We start from the raw sequence: 25871 nt of genomic DNA, 5'->3' as shown, positions 1-25871 counted from the left end.
AAATGTTAATACCACAGGTCCGTACTGAAGGTCTCGTGAGGCAGTGCAAAATTTTATATACAATAGTGGAAAAGATTATTAAATGAATAACATGTACACTATAAATCTGATTTTATAGAGCAGGGTAGGAATGCTTGTGGTGGTCTTTATGGGTTGAATGAGCTGTGCAGTGTGGAGTGGAGCGGATGTGATGGACATCAGTTTATTCAGTGACCTTCCGTCCGTCACTGACTCAAACGCCTCGACTTTCAGAGCAGTTCATCTTTCCAACCTTGTGGATTAGTTTGTTGAGCCGGCTGACATCTGTGGCACTGACGCATACAAACATGAGGAGTGAAAAAAAAAAAAGGGGGATTTTGCAAGAACGTTAACATTCAATTTTAGCAAAATTGGAATTCTAAAAACTATCAGAAAATTTATGTAATGTGGTAACTATCAGAAATATGGCAAATTTTATGCATATGGAGTTTAACCAGTTGGGTTTAAAAAACATAGTTTTCCCCGTCTTGTAATTTTCTCTGAACGCTGCGGAACAAGCAGCCGCTCCACTTCCTCTTTCTCCGGCTCATAGTCATGTGATACCTGTTGCCTTACCCGGATCGTCGTTGTCCGCTGGGCTGCGTAAAGTTAGTCGGAAGTTTGTACCTGTGAGGTCTTTTTTTTCTGTTTTTAATCAAAACTGTCACAATGGTGGAAATTTCATTTACGATCGCGATTTCCGTGATGACCCTGTTTTGGGCTATTGTCGGAGGGGTTGTGCCGTGGTTTATCCCCAAAGGGCCAAACAGAGGGTGAGTTGGTTAGCTTCGCTGTAGCCTTCAGCTGGCTAAAACTAGCCAAAGTTACCGTGAAGTTTTCATGTTACGTTGTATTTTGGCCTTGTTTGTTTATTTATTTACTTTTTATGCAAGCAAGTGAAGTGTGAAAGAGTTAAATGTAATGTTTTTCTAAAAGTGTTGTATACCCTGTTAGCTACTCTTCAGTTTAAACATTAGGGTTAACTGAAGCTAACTGAAGCTCATTTTTACACCATTTATTCTGACTTTGTCCTAAAGTTGCTCATATCCCTGGGAATTAATAGTGCTTTTGTATTTGGGTACATGATACAACCATTAATATACTCTATGTCTGGAAAATATGCCAAAGTCAAGACAACTTCCTTCATTTGACTGTTTGTTAGTCGCATCACGAGATCAAGTTGTGTGGATGAGTGTGTTTTAAGTCCAAGGCTGCAGATACTACATAATAGATGTGCTGTTTTATATATTAAAATGTATATATAATTTTTCCACAGTGTGATAGTGACGATGCTGGTATTAACTGCCGTCTGCTGCTATCTTTTGTAAGTATTCACCATCAATTCCACACATTGCACACACACACACATCCTGTGGCACCTGATTTAACTAAACACAACGAAGAAAGCTCACAGTATAGCAGGCCTGCAATATGAAAAGCTGAAGCGAGCAGTCGGTTGAAAATTGAGGGGAGAGCTTTCCCACAGTTGGGCTTCTTTTTGACAGGTGATGCAATCGGATGATGTCTAATTGGTCTTTTTCCTTTGCTCCAAATTAATTGATGCACGTTGCTAAAAAAAAAAATAAATAAATAAAGCAGGCCATGCATATTGTATTTCAGTGATAAATTATTTACATTCACAGTTTTGAGTGCATTTGGTTTTATGTTACATGCCAGCGGGCAAAAGGGGGCAGTATAGTCTTAGTAGTGTGTGATCTTGATGTCCTTTCTGTTTACTCAGCTGGTTGATAGCGATCCTGGCACAGCTAAACCCACTGTTTGGGCCTAGCCTGTCCACTGACACCATTTGGTACCTGCGCTATCACTGGCCTTAATTTGCTCTCCCAGGACTCCCAACCCTTAAGGTAAACTTAATACCATCACTATGTTGCTTTTTATTGCTTGGCTTGCTTTCCTCTAATGTTGTGTTTATTGATGCTTCTTTCAGCAGCAGAGGACCTGAGAGTGCTGCATACCAGTGGATGTTTGCCATTGCAGAGATCAGTTGTCCCGAATTGCCTTAAAACTCGGGTCCCTGTGTGATTGAGTGGCACTGGTGCCTTGTATACAATGACTCCCAAAGGACTATGAGATCTGTGTGGATGTGCTGTACCGTAAATTTAAACAACATTTTTGTTGCAATTTTGTTTGTTTTATGCACATTATGCTCAATGATATTGAAAACGTGTGTGTGTGAGAGAGAGAGATCGAGAGAGAATGAGTGAGTGGTATGTATTTGTTTTTCTTTGTGTTTGTGATGGATGGGTCATCAGATAATTAATAAATTAATAACTCATTCCTCCACAATTATTGTTGATTTTTTTTTTTTCCACTAATTTATAAATTTATAGCTGTTCCTAAAAGTGTAATTTCATTACTTTCTTAGTAAGCAATTCCACTCTAACACTGTTATTACCTTCTTAATAATCCAATATATCCCTAATGTTAAAATTTCTTTGTACATTAAATGCATTTGAATATTTTCATAGAGCATAGAAAGTACTTAAAAAAATAACCAATGACTGCATAAAATTGTATTTTTATACATATATTTTATTGATTAAAAAAAAATTTATCCAACCATTATTGATAACGTTTTTACGTCATGAAGCACGCCCGTCAGGCCGTGACGACTGTCGGAGCTCAAACCGGCCTCTGGCTTTCCGTAGCTCCACCTGACTACGTTGGCAACATGGCGTCGTCAGATGTCCACGTCCGAATATGTGAACAAGAAATACTCAAATATGACTTGGAAATTAAAGCTCTCATCCAGGTGCGAATATTTATTTGGTAAGACTACTTAGGGCTGCGATAGGACACGTCATTTTTCGAGCTTGTCATATAAAGGACTTGTATTTATTTGCCTGATGGTTTCCGGTGAGCAACCGCCGTAAGTGGAGCAAAGGACCGTTTCAGTTATAACATGAGAGGGACGCTAACAAATATAATGGGGCTTTAAAGAAAAATAGCCGCAGCCTAGTTTGGTCACCTAACAAGATGTTGTAATAATAAAAAAAATAATTAACCGGTGTCGTGCCAAAACGCGATTTCCGGTGTTGCGCTAAAAGTGACTGGCTGTATTTAAATTATTATAAATGTTTGGGGTTTTTTTTGCCTATAATCTGTGAAACAAACATACGTCTCATTATGATATCAAGTCATTTTGAGTCACAAGGTAGAAGCTGCAAACACTTTTTTGCAAAGTGACTTTTATATGTTCTTTATTAAAAACTGACATTGACATTAAAAATATCTCTTTAAAGACAGATCTGTCCAAGAGGGTAGCAGAAATTGCAACAAATAAACATCACAGTTCTATAAAGATATTTGAAGTGGCCAAAAAGGAATGGATTGATTAGAATGTAGGTACAATAATGCAGACTCATGAAGATATTTGCAAAACAGGTCATTTTATATATATAAGCATTTCATAAATCCTGTTAACTACAGTCTATTTATCCATATAGGCAAAGACATTACACATAAAAAAACAACAAAAAAACATCAGTCATAAAGATACTTGCAAAAACAGGTAATTTCTTTATTTTATATATAACCACATTTGTAAATCATGTTGACTGCAGTCTATACAGCATAAACAAGAATATTAGGCATTTAAAAATTACTTCCTGGCAGGACAGCTTGGTTCTCACAGCAGCTGTTGTACCACTGTTTAAAATTATTTTAAACACAGTGGTACAAATGACCTTAACCTCTGTACCTAAATAAAAATGAATCTTCATTAATGTCTTTGGAAACACCTGCGTTTACCTACTATTTCATGTCAAAGTGCTCCTGTGACAAAGGTGCATTTATTTTTAACTGATATATGCTGCAATGGTTTTGCAAATAGTCAGTGGGCAGAAAACTTATCAAGAAAAGTATTATTTTCCAAACATGTAGCAGATCAAGTGTCTCACTTGTTCCATATGAGGAGATGAGGAGGAGGTCTGATTCCAATTGCAGTTCGGCTTAAAGCTGCACTGATATTCAGAACAGTGATCATGCCAACGTCATCAATTCCAGCAGCTTAATAATGACGACTTTTGTCCTTGTTTCAACATTTTGCCAGGATATCACTGAGTGCACAGGCCCTCAAAGCAAGCTGACAGAATTAAATGGAGAAGTGAAAAAGAATTTCCACAGCTTAAGATTACGGATTCAGGTGAGAGATTTTCCATACGTCACGTAACCCCAGTTAGTAGGCTATGCGTCAGTCGCTTGAACCTTTTTGTTGTTGTTGTTGTAACAGTAAGCACTTGTGGTCATTTTGCTTCTGTGTCAGGACTTGGAGCAGATGGCAATGGAACAGGACAAAGAGTCAGACAAGCAAGCCTTGATGACTCAGGTCGAGAGACACAGAAAACAGATGCTCAGGTGATGTCTTTTAGAAGTATGAATGGTGATGTGTGTGTCCTCATTTCTAAACATCTAGCAAGATGCATGGGAGATTTAGCTCACTTTAGTGCATTAAAACCTACTTAATAAAAAAGTTTATCGATTTGACTTTTTTGTATGTTTTGCAGTAACCAGACAGCCTGGAGGAAAGCCAACCTGTCCAGCAAACTTACAATCGACAACATGGAAAAGCAGGCCCTTCTTAACGGAGCCGATGAGTCTGTGAGGCAGAGGTGAGCTGAAGAGTGTCCTGATTTTTCAAGGCCAGCAAGCGTCAGCTTTGCCTTTAAATGGCCTCAGAAGAATGCACTGTTTTCAAAGGGTTTTATTGCTTTTCTATGATGCATTCACTTTGCATGCATTGTTTTTAAATCAGGAAGATGACCAAAGAGGGTCTGGCCCAGACCGCCAGCGACATCACAGAAAATCTTATGAGTATCAGCCGAATGATGGCCCAACGAGTTCAGCAGAGCGAGGAGACCATAACGTCACTAGGTTAGTGAATGAAAACCGGGTGTACATAAAAAAAATAAAAAAAATCCAGATTCTTCTGTTTAGACAACATGCTAAAAACTTTGTTGTACTTGTTTGATTTAAATGGCATTAAAGGGTTCTTGTTTACTGTGAGTAATTTAGCTGCTTTAAACTGATTCACAGGTTATACTGTGTTAATTCACACTCTCTGAAATGAATATCTGTTTATATTAGGGATGTACGTGAAGCCCCAAACTGCCTTTTTATTACTGTTTTCTGTTTAAAGCAACCTCCTCCAGAACAATCCAAGAGACAAATGAGGAGTTTAAGACCATGACGGGGACCATTCAGCTCGGGAGAAAACTCATCACCAAATACAACCGCAGGGAGCTCACTGACAAGCTGCTTATCTTCTTGGCATTAGCTCTTTTCCTCGCAACAGTCCTCTACATCCTAAAGAAGAGACTGTTCCCCTTCCTGTAGACCAAAGAGGTTCTCCTGTGACCACGTACGGTACTTTCCATCGTCAGTGGAAATGATTTAAACAACTCTGAATGTTGCGTGCCGTGTTAGACACATTACACGTGAGCGTCTGCACAGTGGAATGCGGACTGCTTGCTTGACTGAACTGAGATGCCGCTGAGGGTGAAATATTGTCCACATAGAGGGAGATCGGCCTACAGGGCTACAGCTCAGAGGCAGACTAAAGGAAAAAAAAAATCATTGTACTGCTTTGAGGATGCAAGATGTGTCTTTACTTGAGGGCAGATAGCATGCTGATTAATATAAAATGTGACATTTGACTTTTATGATTGATTTATTTTAAAAAGAAAGTCCAAAATATTAGGGCCGCTTTTTAGCTTCACCAGTTTTTATTAGCAAGTGTGTTGCTGAACGATTATTGTAGTGAGCAGTGATCTTAATTACTGTATTCAAGGCTATAACTGCTATCAAATGACACCATATTAAAAACATATATATTTGGGCTCAAAACTAGGCCGGAACATGTTTTAAGATTACCAGTGGAAACCAAGCCATTTACCGCAATACAGTTTTCCATAAATACTTTGCAAATAATGTTTCAGATTTTATGGGAATCTACTGTGGAACTTACTTCCTGTAACATATAATTTATTACTGCATAATGATGACTTCTTTCCATTTATTTAAATAGAATATTTAAGTGCTTTTTAACTTTATTATGATTCAGGCTCAGCTGCTCTCACTCTGCATTTTACTTTTTGAACAGCACTCATAGGGTGTACACACACACTTCTGACTGTCTCCGTGTTTATTCAGTTGCCGTGCAAATCGAAGTAAAAAAAAAAACCCTGTATTAAGCGTAAGATTGGACACACTCTGCTCCGTCTCTGTCCACGTAAACCCGGCTGTGGCTCGGCAGCCGAGCAGAAAAGCTCAGAAAAGGAGTAGCGGTGTTCACACTGGCAGAGATAGGACAGCATGCACCCCTGCCTTTCTTCAGATAAGACCCGGAAAAGCAGATTATTCCGACCCGTTTCCCTCTCCCTTTCCAGTGTGAGTGGAGGGTGAGGGGGGATATTTTTAGGTTTGTGTGGCATTGTTATCTGACGTTGCCTTTTCAACACCACAGAGGAGAGGGTGGCCAGAGAAGCTACATGACCTTGCCACCCTTTCTGCAATTGCCTGGCATTGCCATTTCGTTTATTATTTGTAAATGTCATCATTAATTATTAATAAACACAATGGCTTCTGCATCCTTGAGTGTGTCTGAAATGTGCATTTGTATTGTTTGCAACAAGATAGCAGACAATAGAGTATGTGTGGAGAGACCTGAGAGATGCCTAAGCATCTCTTACTTGTGTAAAGTGGTGGCAGTTGGACGGAGCCAATTCCCAGCCTGTTCATATAGTTGTACACTTTGACAAAGCCTCTGGCTCTCTGTCAGGCAAATTGGGCCATTCTTGCATTTAGCACCAAGATACTGACAACTGAGTGTTTGGGTTTGTATCTGGATAAGTGGGCAGAGGTCTCTGAAGGGGACACGACACCATACTGATGGTGTAAACATGGGGATCAGGTAGCTAATGGGAGACCTCAGCAACTTCATATTTGTTTGATAAATTTTACTGAGTTTTGATATCATTAGTATTTGATAAATACAGCAGTTAATTTTTTTTTGATACAAGCATGTGTTCAGTTAAATGTGAATAGAACAACAGCAACTATGTCAAAATAAAAAGCAAAAAGTTACATAAAGGTAATCTTCAGCGATCCAAAAATAGTTAAATATCTTTGATCTGATCCCACTTAGGATTTGCGCCCATATTTCCAAGTTCAAGGATAAGGTGACTTTTCGGAGTAAACAAATGATATGGAAATTACTTAATATTAAATTAATTTACATAAGAATTTAAAAAATGATAATTAGGTTAAGTGTCTCCTTATTAAAACCTAATTTTTAACATTTTGAAAGGTCAAGGCCACGCCTAGGCCGTCTCTTTCCCAAAGCAACCTTTAAACAAGTGTATAGCGAGTACACGAGGGCTGACAGTGGGTTGTAAAAAACTGTAAACATTTAACAACCTTTTAACTATGTTAGAGCATATTGAAGGAAGCTTTGTAATCGGCACTTGAACAGTTTAACCAGACACAAACCATGTGAGGATTTGACAGATGTCAGACTTCTTGTGTGGGTCTGTAGCTCGTTCCAGCAGTATATAACTCAGAGGTCTGCATTCAATGTCCTGTTAAAATTGTAGTTTGTTGTTGGATGGTTTGGTTTAATATTTCCTGTGTGTTTTTAATGATTTACAGATAGATTGCAAAGCTAAAACAGACACATTGAGGGTGTAGTTGTTATAAATTTTAATAATAACAGTGGTAGTAACAATAATAATATAGAATATGTACAATTATAGTTTATAAATATGTTGGAACTTTTGTTGTGATCCACTGAAAATACTTTTGGTAGGAAGAAATACTTAATAATCATCTTTTAAAAAGAAAGGAAAAATGAAGAGGGAATCTGGCAAATTCAGAATTTATTTTTTTTTATAAACTCAAATTAAACGTGAGCTGAAAATAACTAAAAATGTAACATATTTAGAACATATTTAGACAAAAACTGGTGCTGAAGTCAAACGGAAAATACGAGGAGTCATTCATCAAATATAAGTAAGTTACACAAATTGTTTTAATTCGTTGGTAAAAACATGCAGTCATAGAAACCTATTACGGTCAATGAGCTTTTTTTTTGTCTATTGTTTACCACGTCCTAATGCCATGTAAAGAAGACACCCCGTTGCTGGAGGAGTATGTGTTCTGGACATTACTGAAATCCCCTACCCCAAAGTTCATGTAATTGCCGTTGCTGGAGGATCCTTGCATAGTCTGCATTGCGGCTGCGGGGTAATTGCATGCATAGTTTGTGTTGCAGCCGGAGCTGGTGTAGTTGCTGAAGGCCGTATAGTTGTTATAACTAAAATGGTTAATGTGACCCATACTGTAAGAAGGACTGTAGGTGGCTGCGTCTGCCGCGAGACAGGGCTTCCCGTCCCTCACCAGCACCGGCACCGACACCCTCCTGGGCGGCGGCAGGGACACCATCTCCAGGCTCTGGTCCTGTCTCTGCCGCTTGCACTTATACCTCCTGTTCTGGAACCAGATCTTCACCTGCGTCGGGGTGAGTTTGAGCACCCCGGCGAGGTGGTCTCTCTCCGGGGCCGAAAGGTACCTCTGCTGTTTGAAGCGGCGCTCCAGTTCATACACCTGCGCCTGGGAGAAGAGGACCCGGGGCTTCCTGCGTCTCCGAGGTTTGGGCCGGTCTGGATCCTCAGCCTTTATGCCCCCCAAAGACTCTGACGGAACACTGAACTCCTCTGAAACCAAACACAGAGAGCAAAGAAAAATGAGTGAATTAGACTTCTTAGCATTTTTAGAACATATTTTTAGTCTTTTTTTTCTTTCTTTTCTGTTTTTAAGCGCTATCATAACAATCATAATTGCCACAGGTTGCTGTCCGCTATGGAGCAAAGACATCTGACATGATTTACGCGCAACATTCTGATTTGTAATTTCATACAAAGACGTTAATAATATTTATGACTTTATTATATTTGCAAATGTATTTTAGAAATAATAAGTTCATCAGGAGTATTAGCATTTTGTTTTTGTTTAATTAGAAAAGCTTAATTTTAGGGCCTTTGTCCAGTAGCCGACGCTCTTCTTGTATACTTTCCGTCAATACTTATTGCTTTAGTGGAGGTACATTTGCAGAATCCGATATGTTTATTTAAATCAAAGCGCATGAGCATCCAGGCCTACGTTTTTCAGGCCTCTAAACTAAACACAGTCCATTCTTCAGCTCACCTTTTCTTCGTTTTCCCTCTAACGCAGCTGCTTTACCATCCTTATCTATTTCCATGTCTATGAGGGATTTGCCATAAAGGGTAGAAGCAAAGTTGAGTGGATTGCCTCTGCCGGCTCTGGAGTCGTGGGTGTCTTCTCCAAACAGCGAGGCGGCGGTGGACGAGATGTCCCGGAGAGGCTCCTGCTTCATTCGGCCCATCATGCAGGAGGAGGAGGAGGAGGCGGAGGAAGATGTCGCCACGGTACAGCAATCCATGCGAGAAGAAACGTCCAAAGAAGACCCCAGAACGTCATGAGTCTGCTCCAAGTTTAATATATCCTTTACAGAGAAGGGAGTGGACGTGCTGGGGCTGGGAAACATTGCCAAGAATCAGAAAAAAAAAACTCTTCATCTATCATATGGAGGCAAAAAAGAGGTCAACAAAACCCTTTCCTCCTTGGTAGCATGTACTGGATTTAAGTATTAGTTTGGTATACTCGACTGTTCGTGAGTGAAGTGTGCATTTTGAATGTCAACTCTGACTCAAAACATTTTTCTTGCTCTCTCTCTCTCTCTCTCTCCTTTCAGTGACGCAGGGAGGGGGGTATCCAGTGGGACCCTTAGCCCTGGTACTCCCATTTAATGACGTAAAATGATGTCTGGTAGGCTACACGTTAGGCCTGATGTTGGTCATTGGCCTATCTCTTAATTTGTTGCAAGGTTGCCTACTTAGGTCTTTATGATCTGCACAAAGCAAATAAGATTGCGGTACCCACCCCACCCCCAAATCAATGTGTCGCTTCATCCTGTAAGGAAAATACACCTGACTGTGCTTTAATTGGGGATATCATTGATTTATAAAGTTTCTAAATTGAGTACCCATGTTGTTGGATAGTGCTTAGTACTGATGTAGCCAATTACGCATGAAGCGCGTTTCATGCGCCAGACAGGACGGATGTTTACACAGGTCTACAAGTACCAAGAGAAAAAATTCATCAAAATCGTGCGTTAGCGACCACGGACTTGCATTGTTTAGCTTATTGGGAGGAATTAAAATGGGTTCGCTTGTGCGCATGGCCCTCCGAGTGTGTATGTTTGGGGTGTCGACCCGTCCGTCTTCCGGGGGGAAACAGAGCAGACGAGAGTCAAAAAAGGAGGGAAGCAGACAGCAGGTTGGGTCCCTGAACACGGAACCTGAAACCAGGAGTGACACACTTTTCTGTCTGCCTCTAAGAGATTTTGGAGACGCTGTCTGTCTTATCAGGACGTGATAACAGATGACAACAAGCTCCCACCCAAGCTGCAGGCCAGGTTATCCTAAAAAAAGTGTCATGTGTGACGCTCCTGTCTTATGGCAGTCAAGAAGTCCCAATTCATTTAGACTTTGAGCTCGCGGCTTTAAATCTTCAGTTGTATCCTCTTATATGCATGTGTACCAAGTGTAGCACACAGGCAAAATGAGATGTTAATTAAGCGTATAATCAGTGAATTCTTAATTTAACAATGAAGTTGTCAGCAGTGAAATGGAGATAGCTGTGCGTAATGACGCGTAACCTACACGCGTTTCCCCTCGCACCGTTGGCACTAAACCTACTATTAATGCCTGTGGAGACGGTCGCAGGAGACAGAGAGCATTATCGTTTGTTTTATCTCCAGCGTTTAGCGCAGCCACGGGGTAAATGGGTCCCCCCCTGTCTCCGATCCAGCGATTGTGTTTATAGTTTTAAAGACTATTTGTGCGCCTCGCGAGCTGATGAATGGCCATAAAATCTTTCTCGGGAGCGGTGAGAGTCAACAATGGCCCAGCTCTTGATGTAATAATTGGCGAAATAAAGTAAACGCATGTTGGGGAAGCACAAGACATGAGGAAATGTTTTCGACCTGATTGATTTCAACTGAATAAAAGTTTCCCCACTTTTCTGGCATTAATCGCAAAAAGAGGTTGAAAGCAACGAGCCACATGCTGATGAACTGCATGCAGAATGAAGTGAAACTCTCAGTACTACTCTATACTAACTTATTCTGTCAACTGTAAATTGAACATGACAGGTCTGGCATGTGTTTCATATCCCTAATGCTTCGTCCTGCAGAAGCCCCGCGGTCCCCTTTGACCTGTCTTTCTGCAGCACATCTCCAACTCAGATAAAGCTTCAGATAAGGTTGCTTAAAAACTTCCGCTGCAGGAACGTGTGGGTATTTTGAGGGTTGCGTGTTAGAGGGAGCCTCACTGTGTGTGTGTGTGCGTGAGAGAGAGAGAGAGAGAGAGAGAGAGAGAGAGAGAAAGAGGTATAGCAGGTTTTTGGTGGGGTCTTAGACCGTGGGTTGTTATTCTTTTGTCTTGAGGCTTTTTGGATAATTTAGTTCCACTAACTGGCTGATAATTAGGCCAACAGTGCCATTACTATATAAACGGTCAACAGTTACATCACACTTTCCCCTTAGCTTTACTGATAGAGTAGGCTGACACAATGAAAATTATCCTTAAACTGACCTTAGCTTGCTTGTATATTATATGAATGCCTTTCTTATTTTATTTTGAATGCTGAATGCTATAATGTAATATATAGTTGTAAAGGAAATTACTTTATATGCCAGTGAGGAAAACAAAGGAACTCTTTGACTAAGATTAAATTCAACATTTAATTGAAATAGTAGCATATAGCTGGAATTCCAGCGATTAAATGGAAATGCTAAATATTAAAAATTCTGCAAGTGCAGCCAATATATGCAAATATGCGGATAGTGCTTCTATGAAGACTTATTTGACCCTGTAAAGCCTGAACCGATGAAATAATTGCCAGAGGATTCACATTTTTTTAAAAAACTGGAGCATTTATTGAACCTTCTGACAAAAAAAAAAAAATTAAATATCAGTTTGCATATTTGAGTTTTAATGTGTATAGTTTTTTCTACAGCTGGCATTTTTGTGGAATCTATTGGTCACAGTAGCACTGCATACATCTGATTGTAAAAACCAGGTTTTACAGTGGGGAAAAAAATCACACTGATGGAAAAAAAAAACTCACGTATCAAATATGATACATTTGACATCACAGGGTTAAAATAATAATAATAAGTACTTGTATGCACCAGCAAACATAAACAAAAATGTGGTGCTGTGCAAAAGCTTTTGTCAGTTTAGAAGATTATGTTACCATCTCATCGGTCCCAAACTCAGCCTGCAGCAGAACAGCAACACCAAACATACAGGAGAACAGTTCCTGTAGGAGGCCTGATCTCAGCTCATAGAGTCAGTCGGGGATTATGTGTAGAGACTGAAGACAATGAGGAATTACGGCAAGCTCTCCAAACTGCTTGGGATAACCTGCTTACCGAATACACTTAAAAACAGGTTTTAGGAGAAACAGATCCCCCTTTTTCTTTCTTTAAGGATAAGGCTTGTGACACTGCATCAATTTAGTCTAAAAAATCTATTTTATCAACTTTATTGTATATACTTAGTTTTTCTATTTATTTATATGATTGTATGAATTTCATTGATAAACACAAAATATTTTGAAAACATCCTAATTTTACATTTAGTGGATGAAACATTTGCACAGTAATGTACCCAAAGTTACACACTATGTACACATACATGAAAGAAATATAAGTCTTTGTAATGGACCGAAATCAAGTAAAACGTTTGTGTTACTAGAAATTAAGAAAGAGAAAAGTGAGGAAACTTAGTGGCTTTAACACGCAGACTCTACCAAAGAATAGCCGGCAGTCAGAACAGCATCACAGGCCCAGTTCATACAGAATGAAACAATGTGTGATATGAAATCTGTAGTGACTCTAAACTTCTTTGAAAGCAGTGACTGTGCTCTGTTGTTTTAGATACACTGACAGTCTCACTGTTGCCCTTTGATCAGAGGATTTCTGCTGTCTGATATTGGAGATGTAAATGGTGTAACAATAATTTACATGAGAAAATAACGCCCATCTGTTCATTTTCCTTCAAGAGATTTAAAAAACTGCCTTTAGAAAATTTGAAATAAAGATTTGCCATAGTCTGTTGTCATATCTTCTATCATTAACATTGTCAGAGAAAATGGAAACTTTTTTTACAGTATGAAAAGACAAAAATAAGAATACCAGTCCTGTCTGAACAAAATACCTCTAAGCCAAAATCAAACTAACAAGCATACAGCAGGATGTTATAACACAATCCAAAGGAGAAAATATTTTCAGCAAGAATCCATCATTTTCATATGTACAGCATTTGCTTCAAACTTGTGAATCACTGAAATGCTTTAGACTGAATATCTTTGAAGTCCTAACACTCAGATGGCAATTAAATGTAAATTCTGCATCCTCAGAAAATAAAATATGAACAGCAGAGCCTCAGAAATCTGTTTATTTTGAAAGGAAATTGTTGTTTATATATGGGAATCTAGCAAATAGCTCAGCATAATTGTGTAAAAAAAATTTTTTTTTAACGAATTTTAGCATAAAAATTGAAATAATAAACTTTAATATCACTTTTCAAGGTAAGTCACCATAACTGTTGACTGAATTTCAAATTGCAGTTTTCCCCAAACATTTAAACCCATTTCCAGAAACTGTGGCTTAATTTTCCCAAAACTCCAAACACAAACTGAAAGGAGTTCACCACTTTGTCAAAAATCGACTGACCTCTTGCAAAATGAAACACAGCACTCAAATGAGCTTCAATTTTCAGAACTGTGTGCATGGTTACAGTTTTTTGCATGTATAAAATTGAGAATATTAATCTAATTAAAACTGAAATTATAGATAAACCCTAAAGTATTTTTCTTATTCTAGTCTTAATATAACGTTTCACAGTACTTGTGTGGCCCAGAAGGCCTACAGAGTCAGATACAGCTGAAATCCATAGCACCACCTGTTTTTCCATCTTTGTTTTCAAGACTTCATTACATATTGTATTTCCCAGTGTACTTTCTTCTCCCCCCCATGCATCAGTTAATGGGTTAGACAGACCAATTTGCTTCCAGTTCAAGGTCAGGTCTTGGCAGCCGCACCCTCATGCTGTGTCTCCATCTCTGCTGCACCCTGGATGTTTCTCACAACATAAGTAAAAGGGGTGGACCTGACTGTTATATAGATATGACAGATGTGATTTAATGATTAATAAGTCAAATCTAATTCTGTCGATTTCTTAATTTTGAGCTCTAAGATCCCAGTGCAGCTCTTAGATTAAACAAAAAACTCACCTTTAATCCGTTGTCTGCTTGCTGTCTTGATGAGTGGATTTTTATTAGAGAATTAATGCAACAGAAGTCATGCTGTGGCAAAGATCATTCAGGGGTCAGCACTGTCTCATTCATCAAGTGACACAAGTGTAACCATAAGCATCCGCTGATCCGGATTCAGGTTGTTGTAACTGGAAACTATCTGAATATGGCAGTGATGTTGAGTGCCATCTGTCTGTGCATCATTTGTCTTCTCCATGATGGAGAGAGCAGCATCCCCTTTATCTACCCTCCATCCACTGCGTCCTCCCACCCTCCTCCCCCATCCTTCATACACACTCCCCAGGTCATGTTCATAAGCTTGGCAAGACTTCACACAATCATTTGCTGAGTTCAAGGTGATGTTCAAGCCCCCAGGGGACGCAAGGGGATGGCTCTAACTCTGCGCCTAATTTAGTTTTGTCTACGGTCCTTCACAGCTGATGTTTGAGGTCAGTAGCGGGGATACTGTGTTGTAGCTCATGAGCTGATGAATGGATTTTAAAGGGGCAGATTTTGCTATGCTGACATTTACAGATTGTACATGCTACAGTGACTTTAATGGGGTAATCCAGCAATTTAGTATTGCACTTTTCATACATTCGGAAGACATGTGCGCTGTAGGACAGCATAGAAACCACTCCAGCAACAGTTCCACATTTATGCAAGCAGGCCCTGCACAAAAATCAAGCTGTTTTGTTTGCAAATCATTTTTAACATCTGCATATTTTTTCCCAATCTATATGTTTTACAATAAGTATTGTAACACAACATTAAAGCGCTGCATTGCATTTTATTACACATCTGTTACACAAGCTCCCTCCAGAGGCACAAAAGGCCTCATGCTGTCCTGCTTGTTAAGTTGTTCTTTTTAAAAAAATCTGTTTGTTTGTTTCTCAATTTGGCTTGACTTGTTTCTTGTCCATTCTGGCCTGGGGTCATTTCTTGCACTGTGTTTACCTGCTGTGCCCTAATTCGTGACAAATTTTTTATTCCCTCATTTCTAGTGCATTTTGTTTGCCTGCACCCACCAAGTTTACAATCCTTTTCCTGGTGTTCAGGTTAATTTTTGTCTTCTGGATTCTCCCTTAGCCTTCCTCTAGACTGCTCTGTTGCCTGACAGTTTTGGACTGACCTTTTGCAGCTCCTAAGCCATGCTTTTGACTTCTCTTTTGCCTTCAGCAATTATCAGACCAGTGACACAATAGCTTTAGGTGTAAAACCTGTGGCCTGCCTGTTTAAATTAGCGTAAATTAATCTATTTTTCTTTTTCTTTTTTTCTTTTGATTTAACCCAAAACAGCTTTCTCAGTAACACTTGAATTTACATTTCATATCAAAGTGGCTTTTGTTAAAGAAGGTATATAAAATAAAATAAGCATTATTGCACCCTGAACTAAGTCAGTTTGAATGACTAGTGTTACCATGAAAATTGGCCACAGGGGGGCAGCATCACATAGTATTTCACTAACTCCCACACCTCAATATCATCTTGTCTATTTAAATAAACACCAAATAAACACCATGAGATATTTTGTCTCATCTGCAAGTAAAATTTAAATTAGAGTTTTTTTTTTTTTTTAATCTTTTTTTTCCAGCCCAAATTCTGGATGCAGGCCGTAACAATATGTACAACCTTGTTCCTTAAAATCTCACATTATGGTGCGTAAATGCTGCTAATCATGTATTAGGAGCTATATGACCCCCTTAATGTTGGGCCTATTTGTAGATATATATTCATTTTGTGTCCCTTCTTTAAATATTAGTTTTCTTGATCCTCAGTTTATCAGTCCATCAGTGAACCAGGGCCAACTATGTGCCCTGAAGTTTGTAGTGTCTCACTGCCAGCCTGGTTGCGTTATATCAGCTGCCATTGCTTTATGGCTCTTAAATTACCCAGTGCTCCCTGTGCCAAGTTAACATGTCGAGTGGTCTGTTTTTCAAACTGCTGGAGTTGACCAAGAAATGAGGTAAGAGCATTGCTAATAGACTAAATGACCAACATTAGACTAAGGCTTGCTGTTACAGCTTGAGTTACACATTTGACTTAATGGCATGATAATTCATGTGGAGACAAAGGTAGTGCAGAAAGAGCACTGGTCTCTGTGCATGTCTGTGATCCAGGATGAGTGATCTGTCACCCATCAGATCCTGATATGCACACACACACACACACACACACACACACACACACACACACACACACACACACACACACACACACACAGACACACACACACACACGCACACACACACTGTCAACTACAACATATTGCTCCAGGGGTCATCACGTCCCTGGCATCTTTATGACTGCTGCCTCTGGAAAAGCACATAAACTTATCATTCACCTGGTCTGAATCAGTTTTCATCACCTCTAATAGTGTGGCAGGTTGTGCAGCGCGAGGGCTTCGATCATTGTGTTGATATCTTGGCAAACAGATCCTGGCTGGCAGGTATGGACACTGACTCATACAACTCTGGCCCATTATTTTCAGTATTTAACAGCGGACTTCAGGGACACCTACATGATAGCTTGACCCAAATCTTGGGCAATGAATAGAAAGTCTTTTGAGCAGGTTAAAATGTCGATTTTCATTTTCAGTGCTTATTCTAACAGACTGTACTGTACCATTGGTGCCTCTGCACGGAGACACCAAGTCACCTTAGTAAGCACACGGCTGCATAAGGTTACTGTACGGCCACTGTGTGTGTATAAGAGGGAGAGAGAGACTGTTATTGTGTATCCTCTTACTGTCTTTCCTCACTGCCTGTCTTTCCCTCTCTAATGGGAACAGTATGAGAAGAGAGCTTGTGCTCCGTCTGGACCTTTCTAATTGCCCCTGCCACAGAGGCCTGATACAGCAAGACCCTGTGTTCCCAGCAGGTCAGGCGTGTGTGTGTGTGTGTGTGTGTGTGTGTGTGTGTGTGTGTGTGTGTGTGTGTGTGTGTGTGTGTGTGTGTGTGTGTGTGTGTGAAAGAGAGAGAGAGAGAGACTTGGGCAGACAGACTCATCACTCAGGTGGTGATCCCTTGGGTCCACCACATATATTCAGGCCCCACATAGAGAACACATTCATTATAAATTTCAGAGCAGACCAGGAGTGGTTAGGAGAGACATGAGAGGGGGAGGAGAGAGTGAAGGAGGAGAGCACAGGACAGGAAGATGAGCAGAGGCATGCAGCACAGGTAAAAGTTAGATATCTGTTAGATTGTAGCTCAAAGCTTTTGAACATCCTTATCAGCCAAAAGAACAGCCCACTTTGGTGAGTGAAAGCATCTTAGGATGCACACATGTAGACACAGGGATGTATGCAGCTCTATATTATCTTAGCGTATAATCTTCTCGCAGCCCCAAGGCTCTCCACTACTGCCAGGCCAGGTTATGAAATCCACCCAGGGCCAGGTTACAAAAATCCTCTCTGTGGCATCTGCCAGGGAAGGCGGCTCTGTGTTGACAGATGGGCACAGCATTCCTGGGCCTGGACCTTGCCAGCACGCTGCCAGGAGCTGGACTGAAGGAGCCATGGAGAGCCTGGCTGGCATTTCTTTACACTTATGTGTTTAATTTCTGTGGCAACCTCGAGGCACGTACGACAGGAGTTACATTCCCTGAATGCTGCGCGTTCAAACTGACACGTAGGGCCAGTGATGACTGTTACTGGAAAATAAATAGATGGGTATGGATTCAGGCATGTGTCTGTTTTTTTTTCCCATTAAACATACACTAAATTGATTTGTTCAGTCTCCCTTGACATGTTCTAGAGACTTTCTGTAATAAAGCATCAGTTAAGCCACAGAATTATGAGTTTCTTCATTCTAGTTTGATTTACATGCAGCACCAGGCTTACACTGATTGATAAGTTTCTTTTTTTTTCAGTCCCTTTATCAAGAGGTTTATCTTCACAGCTGAGACAGACTTAGACCCACGCTGCCCCAGTTACGTGATCTATGTCTAGTCAGGGAAGAAAGTTTGACCCCTTCCCCCATGCCTGCCTCGTGCTTCCACAGGGATAGTGTTTTACATACTCAAGGTGAGTGGAATACCAGTGCAGCTCTGTTAGCCCAGCATTTTACTCACTCAGGGCACCTACCTCTCTGCAGAACTGGCCACCTGCTTCAGCGCAATCCAGGTCATACTAATAAAACCTATATGTGACTACTTAGCAGTCACTTATGCTGCACACACAAATACACTACAACTCAGATGTTTATGAAGTCAGTTTGTTTGGTTTTTATTTTCATTTTCAAGACATGAGAAAACAATGTACAGTACATTGGACTGTAGAGCAGCAGAGCATTTGCAGCACAAATATAGCTTTAGCGTGGCTGAACTTATTAAACTGGCATTCTGCAAAACCATGCCACATTCTCTGCAATCACCACTCTTTAACATCTAGCACTGCATGGACACAATGTACCAAGATGCAGTGTACAGAAGGTGCCCTGCCAAGTCCTCCAACAGTGGGAAAATAACAGTGTTTACTTCTAAATCAGTCCCAGTATGGACTGATGTATGCATGGGGGTCAGAAAGAGAGATCTGCAGGGAGAACAGGAACATTGGCAAGTTCCCGACTTACAGCCCGGAACAAAAAAGACTAGCAAACGTGAGCGAGTTGCTGACCTCAAAATCACTGTTAAAACACAGTGTCCCCATTTGGTAATTATCCTCCTCCAGAGATGAGGTCAGGCTGAAAATCAGCTAAAAACAAAGTGGGATGATAATGGCAGCGGTGATGAAGGAAGCGAGAGAATGAAAAGAAGAGAACATACAGGGTGAAAATGAGAGAGAGAGGAGAGAGTGAGGTGGAACTCACTGCTTGATGTGACTGAGCATGGGAAATGCGTGGGACTTATGGTCCATCATTGGCACCAGTGATGGGGATCTGTTTGGTGGCTGACACACATATATGTAAGGATACACACACACACACACACACACACACACACTTCCATCACTTCAGATAACTTACCTTAAGCCAGATCTTAAATGTAGTTTGTAATTATTTACCTCACAGGGGACTTGCTTTTTGTCCCCAAAAGAGGAGGAAGGAACCTGCAATGTTGTGTAAATAAGTTTATGTCCTCACAACATGAGCAACACAAGCACACACAACCAAGTTAAGAGTAGCTCATTCACTTTTCATCCGAGCTGCGCACCTGCAATGGTTCTCTTTTGGTGCCTTAATTTTCTTTCATCATTTAAACTCATCCTTCGTGCACAGTCATCAAATGTTCGCTTCATTCGGGGTGGGGTGGGGGTGGGGGTGGGGGTGGGGGGGGTGGGGGGGGGGGGATGGAAGAATTGGGGGGGCAAACCAGTACTGCCTAAATTTTACCACCAGGGGGCAAAATCTGGTCAGAAACCTTAATGGAGTGTCTCTGGAGCTCACGTGTATGTGAGTCAAAGACACACAAAAACACTGACACACACATTCTCAAGAATAGGTGAATAGATGGCTTTAATATGGCAGCATTTCATTTTTCCACTCATGACATATATAATATATTCAGTCCTCAGCATTACCCTTTTCTTTATGTAACAATTCTGCTCAAACATATACACAGAATCTAGATTTCTAGCATGCTTGCTGAGCAGAGAATAAGTGTCATCACATGAAATAGTCCAGTCATGGTTTAATAAATTACAGTTAATAAGTCCACTAACTTCTGCACAACCATCATTTTTGAGCTATTAGGGCTTGAGTCTATTAGCTCAGCTCATGGCAGATCATGGCCAAATTTTGGCGGGATTCAGCATGATGCAGCCTTTTCTCATGTCTTGGTTATTTTTATGGCTTAGGTGGTGGTGGTGGAGCCACTGGGAGGTCTGATTACCTTTCAAAGTAAGCCAACACAATCAAAGCTGCCTGCAGTGGTTGATGCAGAGTGCTGCACTGAGAACCCCTTTGCGATGAAGTAAGCCTGCGTAGGGCTGCTGCGAGCAACAGCGGTATGTTATTCCACAGCCTTTAGTGTATGCTGCACATTTGGCCTAAGCAGCTTTGCTCATGTCGTGTTTTTATTCTTCCTATATGTCTTTGCAGGGATGTTAGCCATAGGTGGTTTGGGTCAGCTGTTGTCAAACCCATGCTGAGGACTGAGGGAAACAGAGCCTCTCAGGGCCATGACGTGTGCTGTTACTGCATGCGTGTGCAGTTTTATACGGCTTTAATTACAGGCTGTGAACACAGACAGACTTGTTTATTCTGCTGCATAGTATACACTGAGGCCTGGTTGGCACCACAAGCACACGTGCCACACACACACATTCACACACACGCTGCTTTGTAGTAGTAAAAGTATCTATTCTGGACAGGTTGTACCTGCCAGTTGAGTGACTCACTTCTGTTTTACGTCCATTAATTCAGTCATTTATGGATATCTGAGGGCAGGACACCATCACAAACAAGCATTAAAGTGTTCTTCTTTACATCATTTTGATGATAAATTGCTCACATCTTTTTCTACTTTTCAGGCTTTAAGCTAATTAAAGTTAGAGTATTATAATTATAGTAAGTGATCACCACCATAGAGTTGTGTTCTAATTCCCTTAGCTTAAACTAACAGGCTATTTAAAGAGCATCAGTCTAACATAGGCTGCTTTATTTTGAGTAGACGGAGAAAGTATAAATAGACTTTGAGTGCAACAAGCGAATGCTTCATATGAAATGGCTGGCGTTACATCATTGCCTGTGAGAGTGAAGTTCTGGAGAGGCACTGGGCTCTTTGGGCCAGCCATTATGGTTTGTACTAATGTTCTGGTTTCACAATCCAAACATTCTAAAAGCTGTTATTTTGTTCTTTTTCCCTTTTACTCAGTAATTCTACTGCTTTTTTTTTCCAGCCGAGCAAAGCTGTCAACAGAAGACTATAGGCGGCTTTAAAGTGGGAGACAGAAAAGCGATGGATGAAGATGAGTAAATAGACAACATGAAAAAGAAGGAAAAAAGAATGGAAAGTAAAGCAACACAACAGCCTCAGCTTTCAAGTTTATTAACTTGGGTTTAAAGTCAGAGCACGTCCATTTCTTTCCATTTAAGCATCAGGGATCCATTGTCCACAAATATTGACGGTTAAAGCATAAAACATCAATAGCAAGGTGTATCTCCGTGCAGACAGTATGAGGTCTGAGGAGGCTGCTAGTGAGGCAGTGACTGCCATGTGGTTGTACTGCAACTCATCATTACTGTTGGCTTCAGCTGTAGCTACTGAAATGACTTGTATAAGTGAATCAGTGCCGCTGTGAGACCTTCCAACTGGTAGCTAGATCACAGGACAAACCATATCCCCCATAAAGCATCTCTCCTGCATTTATCCTCTGTCATCTGTAACAGAGCCTGCTCTTTTTCAAACACAGCATAATGAAGTATGGCTGAGTCAGCATTTTCAGACACCAGACTTGTGTCTCTGCGTTGGCTCATAGATATGTTATTCCCTACAATGTCTGGTATTTGAAAGAAGTTTAATTTTGAAGTGCATGGATAAGGAGATGAAAATATAATTTGTGGTGGGGACAATTATGATGCCTGCCTCTGTGCGCTATATATGTTGTAGGACTGGGTTGTACCCAGCAGCATTTTGTACTCCTTTTTATTTCTGTATGACTGAGATCAGAAAAAGAAATCATTAGAAAAAAATGAAATCATGATTTAGGCATTATCAGTGGTAACTATTGCTGACAATGCAATACACAAATAAAATAAGGAAGGTCAAAAAAGTTATTGGTAATACATTAGCCATAGTGAGCTCACGGATGTGCATCATAACTGTGCTCGAATACTCCAAAAAAAAAAATTATTGAATGATATCCTAAATGCGAGCAATGCAGGAAGACAAAGCTGAGAGCATAGGGAAAGCAAACAGAATTATGATGAACCTTAAATTCACTTTGAGTATTTTAATATAGCTCATATGCTTTATTTCTAGACGCTTTCCAAAAAATAAATCTATATAAATCCCACAAGGCAAAACTTCAAAAGAATCAGTTTTTATTATAGTAGCATAACATTCATAGTTCACCTGTGGATTTAACAAGCAATGAAGGGTAAAAACATATGGGGATGGCATGAAATGGATAACACTGTTAATTAACATTTACATGTTCTCCATCATCTGTATCTCAGCACTCATAAGGCGAGAGGCAGGGTTTACCCTGCACAGGTTGCCAATCTATTGCAGAGTTAACACAGAGAGACAGACAACCATTCACATTCACACCTACAGCCAATTTAGAATCAGCCTTGCATGCATGCCTCTGGATTGTGAGAGGAAGCTGGAGTATCCAGAGAGGACCCAAGCAAGCACAGGGAGAGCATGCAGACTCCACACAGAAAGGGCCCAGCCGGCCAGTAGCTTCAAACTCAGGACCCTCTCGCTTTGCGGTAATGCTAACCATCACCCCACGATGCTGTCACTGTTTGTCAGTTACAATACTGTGCAAAAGTCCTGAGCCACCACCATTTCTTTATATTTTGCTAAGAAAGTTGAACTAGGTCCAGTGATATAGACTCTTAGGGCCAGTTTTCTTGTAATTTTTTTTTTTTCAATTAGTCTTCAGGAATAGTTTTCCAGGCTTCTTGAAAGACATTCAAAGCTTTTCTTTGGATGTTGGCTGCCTTTTGCTCTGTTATCTCTCAAGATGATCCCATACTGCTTCTATAATGTTGAGGTCTGGGTTCTGTGGAGGGAACTCCATGACTGATAGCGTTCCATTGTGTGTTTATCTATCCAGGTATGCTTTTACTGCAGTGGCAGTGTGTTTGAGATCATTGTCATGCTGCCAATCAGATGCTTTCCAGATGGTATTGCAAGGTGGATCAAAATCCGAGGGTACTTTTCTGTACTCATAATCCCTGGTGATCAATTTTGACAAGATCCCCGACACCACCGGCTGAAACTAGCCCCAAACCATGACAGAACCTCTACCACGTTTTACAGATGGCTGTAGAAGTCACTCTCTCCTGACCTCTTCAATACATAATGATGACAGTTTGAACCAAATTTTTCAAATTTGGATTCTTCACTCCATAAGACCTGCTGCCACTGATTTTCAGTCCAGTTCCTGTGTAATTTAGTATACCTCAACCTTTTCTCCCTGTTTCTTGAAAGTCACTCTTTCACTGAGAGCCTTTCTGATGAGCCGTTGGTGAACAGCAGGTCAATCTGCTGAAGGGTTAGCTGCATCTCTCAGGTCCTGTGTCAGGTCTTTGTTAGATTTTTTTTTTTTCCTGTTCCTTAAGGACATGACTTCCAGATACTGTTCATCTGCTGTAAATAATTTTTAGGCCTGCTCACCTCAGTTTACTGTTTCACAAAAGGATAAATTATGACAGAGAAGCTGTTACATATGTGCACAATTGTGCATTTGCGCACACAAAGTAGAGGTTGCACAGTACAAAACCTGTAACATTTCAATATAAAACAAATTCCATACTTAATGTGCACAAGTGGATTAGTGAACTCACCACACACAGCTGGAGTCGCCAAATGTAAGTGCAGAATCTCCTCAACACATTTCCATTTGTTTTGCCATTTTCAAGTGAGCTCATACTTTGAAGCCAGCTGCACAAGCTGATGAATGACCTCTTCCTAGTTCCAAAGAGACATAAGGGATACAAGCAAATCTGACTTGCTCTGGGCCATCCACTCTAAAATCATCAGTTTAGATGTGATCTCAGTCAGCCACCCATCCCAGCCTGTCCTCCTTGAAGAAACATGGATATTGGGGCCTGCAGAAACAATGGGTACTTAGTTTGGATTGGAGAACATGTTGCCTATCCCCACTGGCATCAGTTTCCTGTCATGCTAGTTATCTCTGTTAGTTATCAGATGCATTAAGCAGTTAGCCAAATTAACTTGAGCATGGTTGTTACTGTTTTTGCTTTCTGTCTGAATTTTATTTCAATAATGTGTTTTTTAGTAAACTTTGGCTGGTAGCTTTTGTTATCTCTGAACAGAGGCAGGTCATTCATTTTTAAATTAAATAAGGTTGTTCAGGCTAACTAGTTTATTTACCTGTTAAACTAACTAGCTTCAGCTGTATGTATAAGAATTAGGGATAGTCAGATTTTAATTAAACAGTTGAAAATAACTGAACAATTTATGGAACTATTTTTAACTAAATATGGCCCAAATATTTCTTAAAATATATATTCTCTCTGTCTGTCTCTTTTTTCTTTTACAATATTTTGCTCTATGACCACCAGAAGTTGCCTGTTTGCTGTTAAACAAGAAAGGGGAGGAAGTACATATTACTACAGGGCAGTTACAATCCTTGTTGCACTGTGATATTAGATATTACTATAAAAAAAGCTGGATAAATACAATATCACAGACTAGAACAGTACTCAAACTGTTCTGGTGGAAGTCCTTAAAATAATTAATGAGATTAAGCTCTGCTGAGTAAAACCAGCATATAATTTGAAAGCAGGTGGACCCTGAACTTTTTCTTCAAGACTTTCCTGTTTATTTCCCATCTTCATAGTGACACAGACTAACTAGTGCTGTGTTTAGAAATCCAGCAGGAGCACCCCTACCCAACCCCCCCCCCCCCCCCCCCCCACCCAAAAAACCCCCCCAAAAAACCAAACAAACAAACAAAAAAAAAACTATGGACTATTTAGTCAAGGCTGCCATCAATCAAGTCACCAGCTCAACTGGACACTTCAGGATTGTACATGCAGTCCTCACAGATGGAAATGTAATATTTTGACTAATAATGTGTGAGTTGAAGGAAAATCAAATCACCTCTGGGTCATTGAAAAAGCTATTGGAACATAATTTGTTTAAGCTTGATACAAATGGCAGTTCCAAAAGAAAAATGCTGGTTCATTACAAGATCTAATGTTGGAAAAATGAACCTGCTGTGCTCTTTTCAAGCTGGCATTCAGTTGAGTCTAACAATTGGTCTTTCACCAGTTATTGGGCTGCTAAAGGAATTTTTGTCAATGGTTGCCATTTTTTCATTGACACAAGTCATGTTTTCTTAATCTATAATTACTCTGCAATTCCAAACCAGCTGTAAAATCACAAGTGTGGCTCTTTTCTACATGCTGTTGGTCTGTGTTGCCAAAAATGTCCCAGCACTTTCTTTCTTTATTCTGTATATAATTAAAGTGAAGCTGCTGGAGGTCATTGAGAGCATTCTCACTGCATATCCACTGGATAATCGTGCTATAGTTGATACAGAGCCTTGCATCCAACCTCATATAACACTACTGATGGAATCTACACTAATCAAATAAACTGCTTGATAATAATGAATGTATAAACTGTTTCAGTAGGAAATAGTAAAGCTTTGGCTAGGTGCTTGATTGTAGATGGCTAAGTTTTCCAGGTGCTTGATTGCAGTTCCAGTGAAAACAGCGTTTTTTGGATAATTGTCCTGCCATCTCTTTACTTCCCAAATGATCCATTTCATGAGAGGCAGAGAGGAT

At 40.2% G+C, this 25871-nt stretch overlaps 3 protein-coding genes across 4 annotated transcripts; 2 read left to right on the top strand and 1 right to left on the bottom strand.

Moving 5' to 3' along the window:
- The first annotated feature begins 556 nt into the window (after positions 1–556).
- Positions 557–2337, top strand: atp6v0e1 (ATPase H+ transporting V0 subunit e1). 2 transcript variants are annotated; one of them, XM_030739540.1, is made up of 4 exons: positions 557–791; positions 1295–1342; positions 1760–1883; positions 1967–2337. In XM_030739540.1, exons 1-3 carry the CDS (start codon positions 688–690, stop codon positions 1851–1853), a joined length of 246 nt encoding a protein of 81 aa, XP_030595400.1. In that variant the 5' UTR covers positions 557–687; the 3' UTR covers positions 1854–1883; positions 1967–2337. The 2 variants fall into 2 exon arrangements, with proteins under 2 accessions (XP_030595400.1, XP_030595399.1); XM_030739539.1 differs by having other exon boundaries at positions 558–791; positions 1970–2329.
- Positions 2338–2672: 335 nt separating this feature from the next.
- Positions 2673–6586, top strand: bnip1a (BCL2 interacting protein 1a). The gene is made up of 6 exons (XM_030739372.1): positions 2673–2791; positions 4091–4183; positions 4304–4395; positions 4545–4649; positions 4793–4911; positions 5177–6586. Exons 1-6 carry the CDS (start codon positions 2711–2713, stop codon positions 5371–5373), a joined length of 687 nt encoding a protein of 228 aa, XP_030595232.1. The 5' UTR covers positions 2673–2710; the 3' UTR covers positions 5374–6586.
- A 1504-nt stretch (positions 6587–8090) lies between these two features.
- nkx2.5 (NK2 homeobox 5) lies at positions 8091–9716 on the bottom strand. Its single transcript, XM_030740051.1, has 2 exons — positions 9241–9716; positions 8091–8750 (listed from the first exon to the last, which is right to left on the bottom strand). Exons 1-2 carry the CDS (start codon positions 9599–9601, stop codon positions 8137–8139), a joined length of 975 nt encoding a protein of 324 aa, XP_030595911.1. The 5' UTR covers positions 9602–9716; the 3' UTR covers positions 8091–8136.
- Between the last annotated feature and the right edge of the window lie 16155 nt (positions 9717–25871).

This window comes from Archocentrus centrarchus, chromosome 10 (genome assembly GCF_007364275.1).
Source record: "Archocentrus centrarchus isolate MPI-CPG fArcCen1 chromosome 10, fArcCen1, whole genome shotgun sequence".
NCBI lineage: Eukaryota > Metazoa > Chordata > Actinopteri > Cichliformes > Cichlidae > Archocentrus > Archocentrus centrarchus.
This window is presented reverse-complemented; position numbering and strand designations above follow the sequence as displayed.

What these genes read in the sequence shown, in the direction of transcription:
- atp6v0e1 (XM_030739540.1), top strand. Translation starts at nt 688, where the DNA reads ATGGTGGAAATTTCATTTACGATCGCGATTTCCGTGATGACCCTGTTT. An exon ending in CCCAAAGGGCCAAACAGAGG is followed by an intron (nt 792 to 1,294) that starts GTGAGTTGGTTA and finishes ATTTTTCCACAG; the next exon opens with TGTGATAGTGACGATGCTGG. An exon ending in GCCGTCTGCTGCTATCTTTT is followed by an intron (nt 1,343 to 1,759) that starts GTAAGTATTCAC and finishes CTGTTTACTCAG; the next exon opens with CTGGTTGATAGCGATCCTGG.
- bnip1a (XM_030739372.1), top strand. Translation starts at nt 2,711, where the DNA reads ATGGCGTCGTCAGATGTCCACGTCCGAATATGTGAACAAGAAATACTC. An exon ending in GCTTAAGATTACGGATTCAG is followed by an intron (nt 4,184 to 4,303) that starts GTGAGAGATTTT and finishes CTTCTGTGTCAG; the next exon opens with GACTTGGAGCAGATGGCAAT. An exon ending in GGAGACCATAACGTCACTAG is followed by an intron (nt 4,912 to 5,176) that starts GTTAGTGAATGA and finishes TTCTGTTTAAAG; the next exon opens with CAACCTCCTCCAGAACAATC.
- nkx2.5 (XM_030740051.1), bottom strand. Translation starts at nt 9,601, where the DNA reads ATGTTTCCCAGCCCCAGCACGTCCACTCCCTTCTCTGTAAAGGATATA. An exon ending in AGAGGGAAAACGAAGAAAAG is followed by an intron (nt 8,751 to 9,240) that starts GTGAGCTGAAGA and finishes GTTTGGTTTCAG; the next exon opens with AGGAGTTCAGTGTTCCGTCA.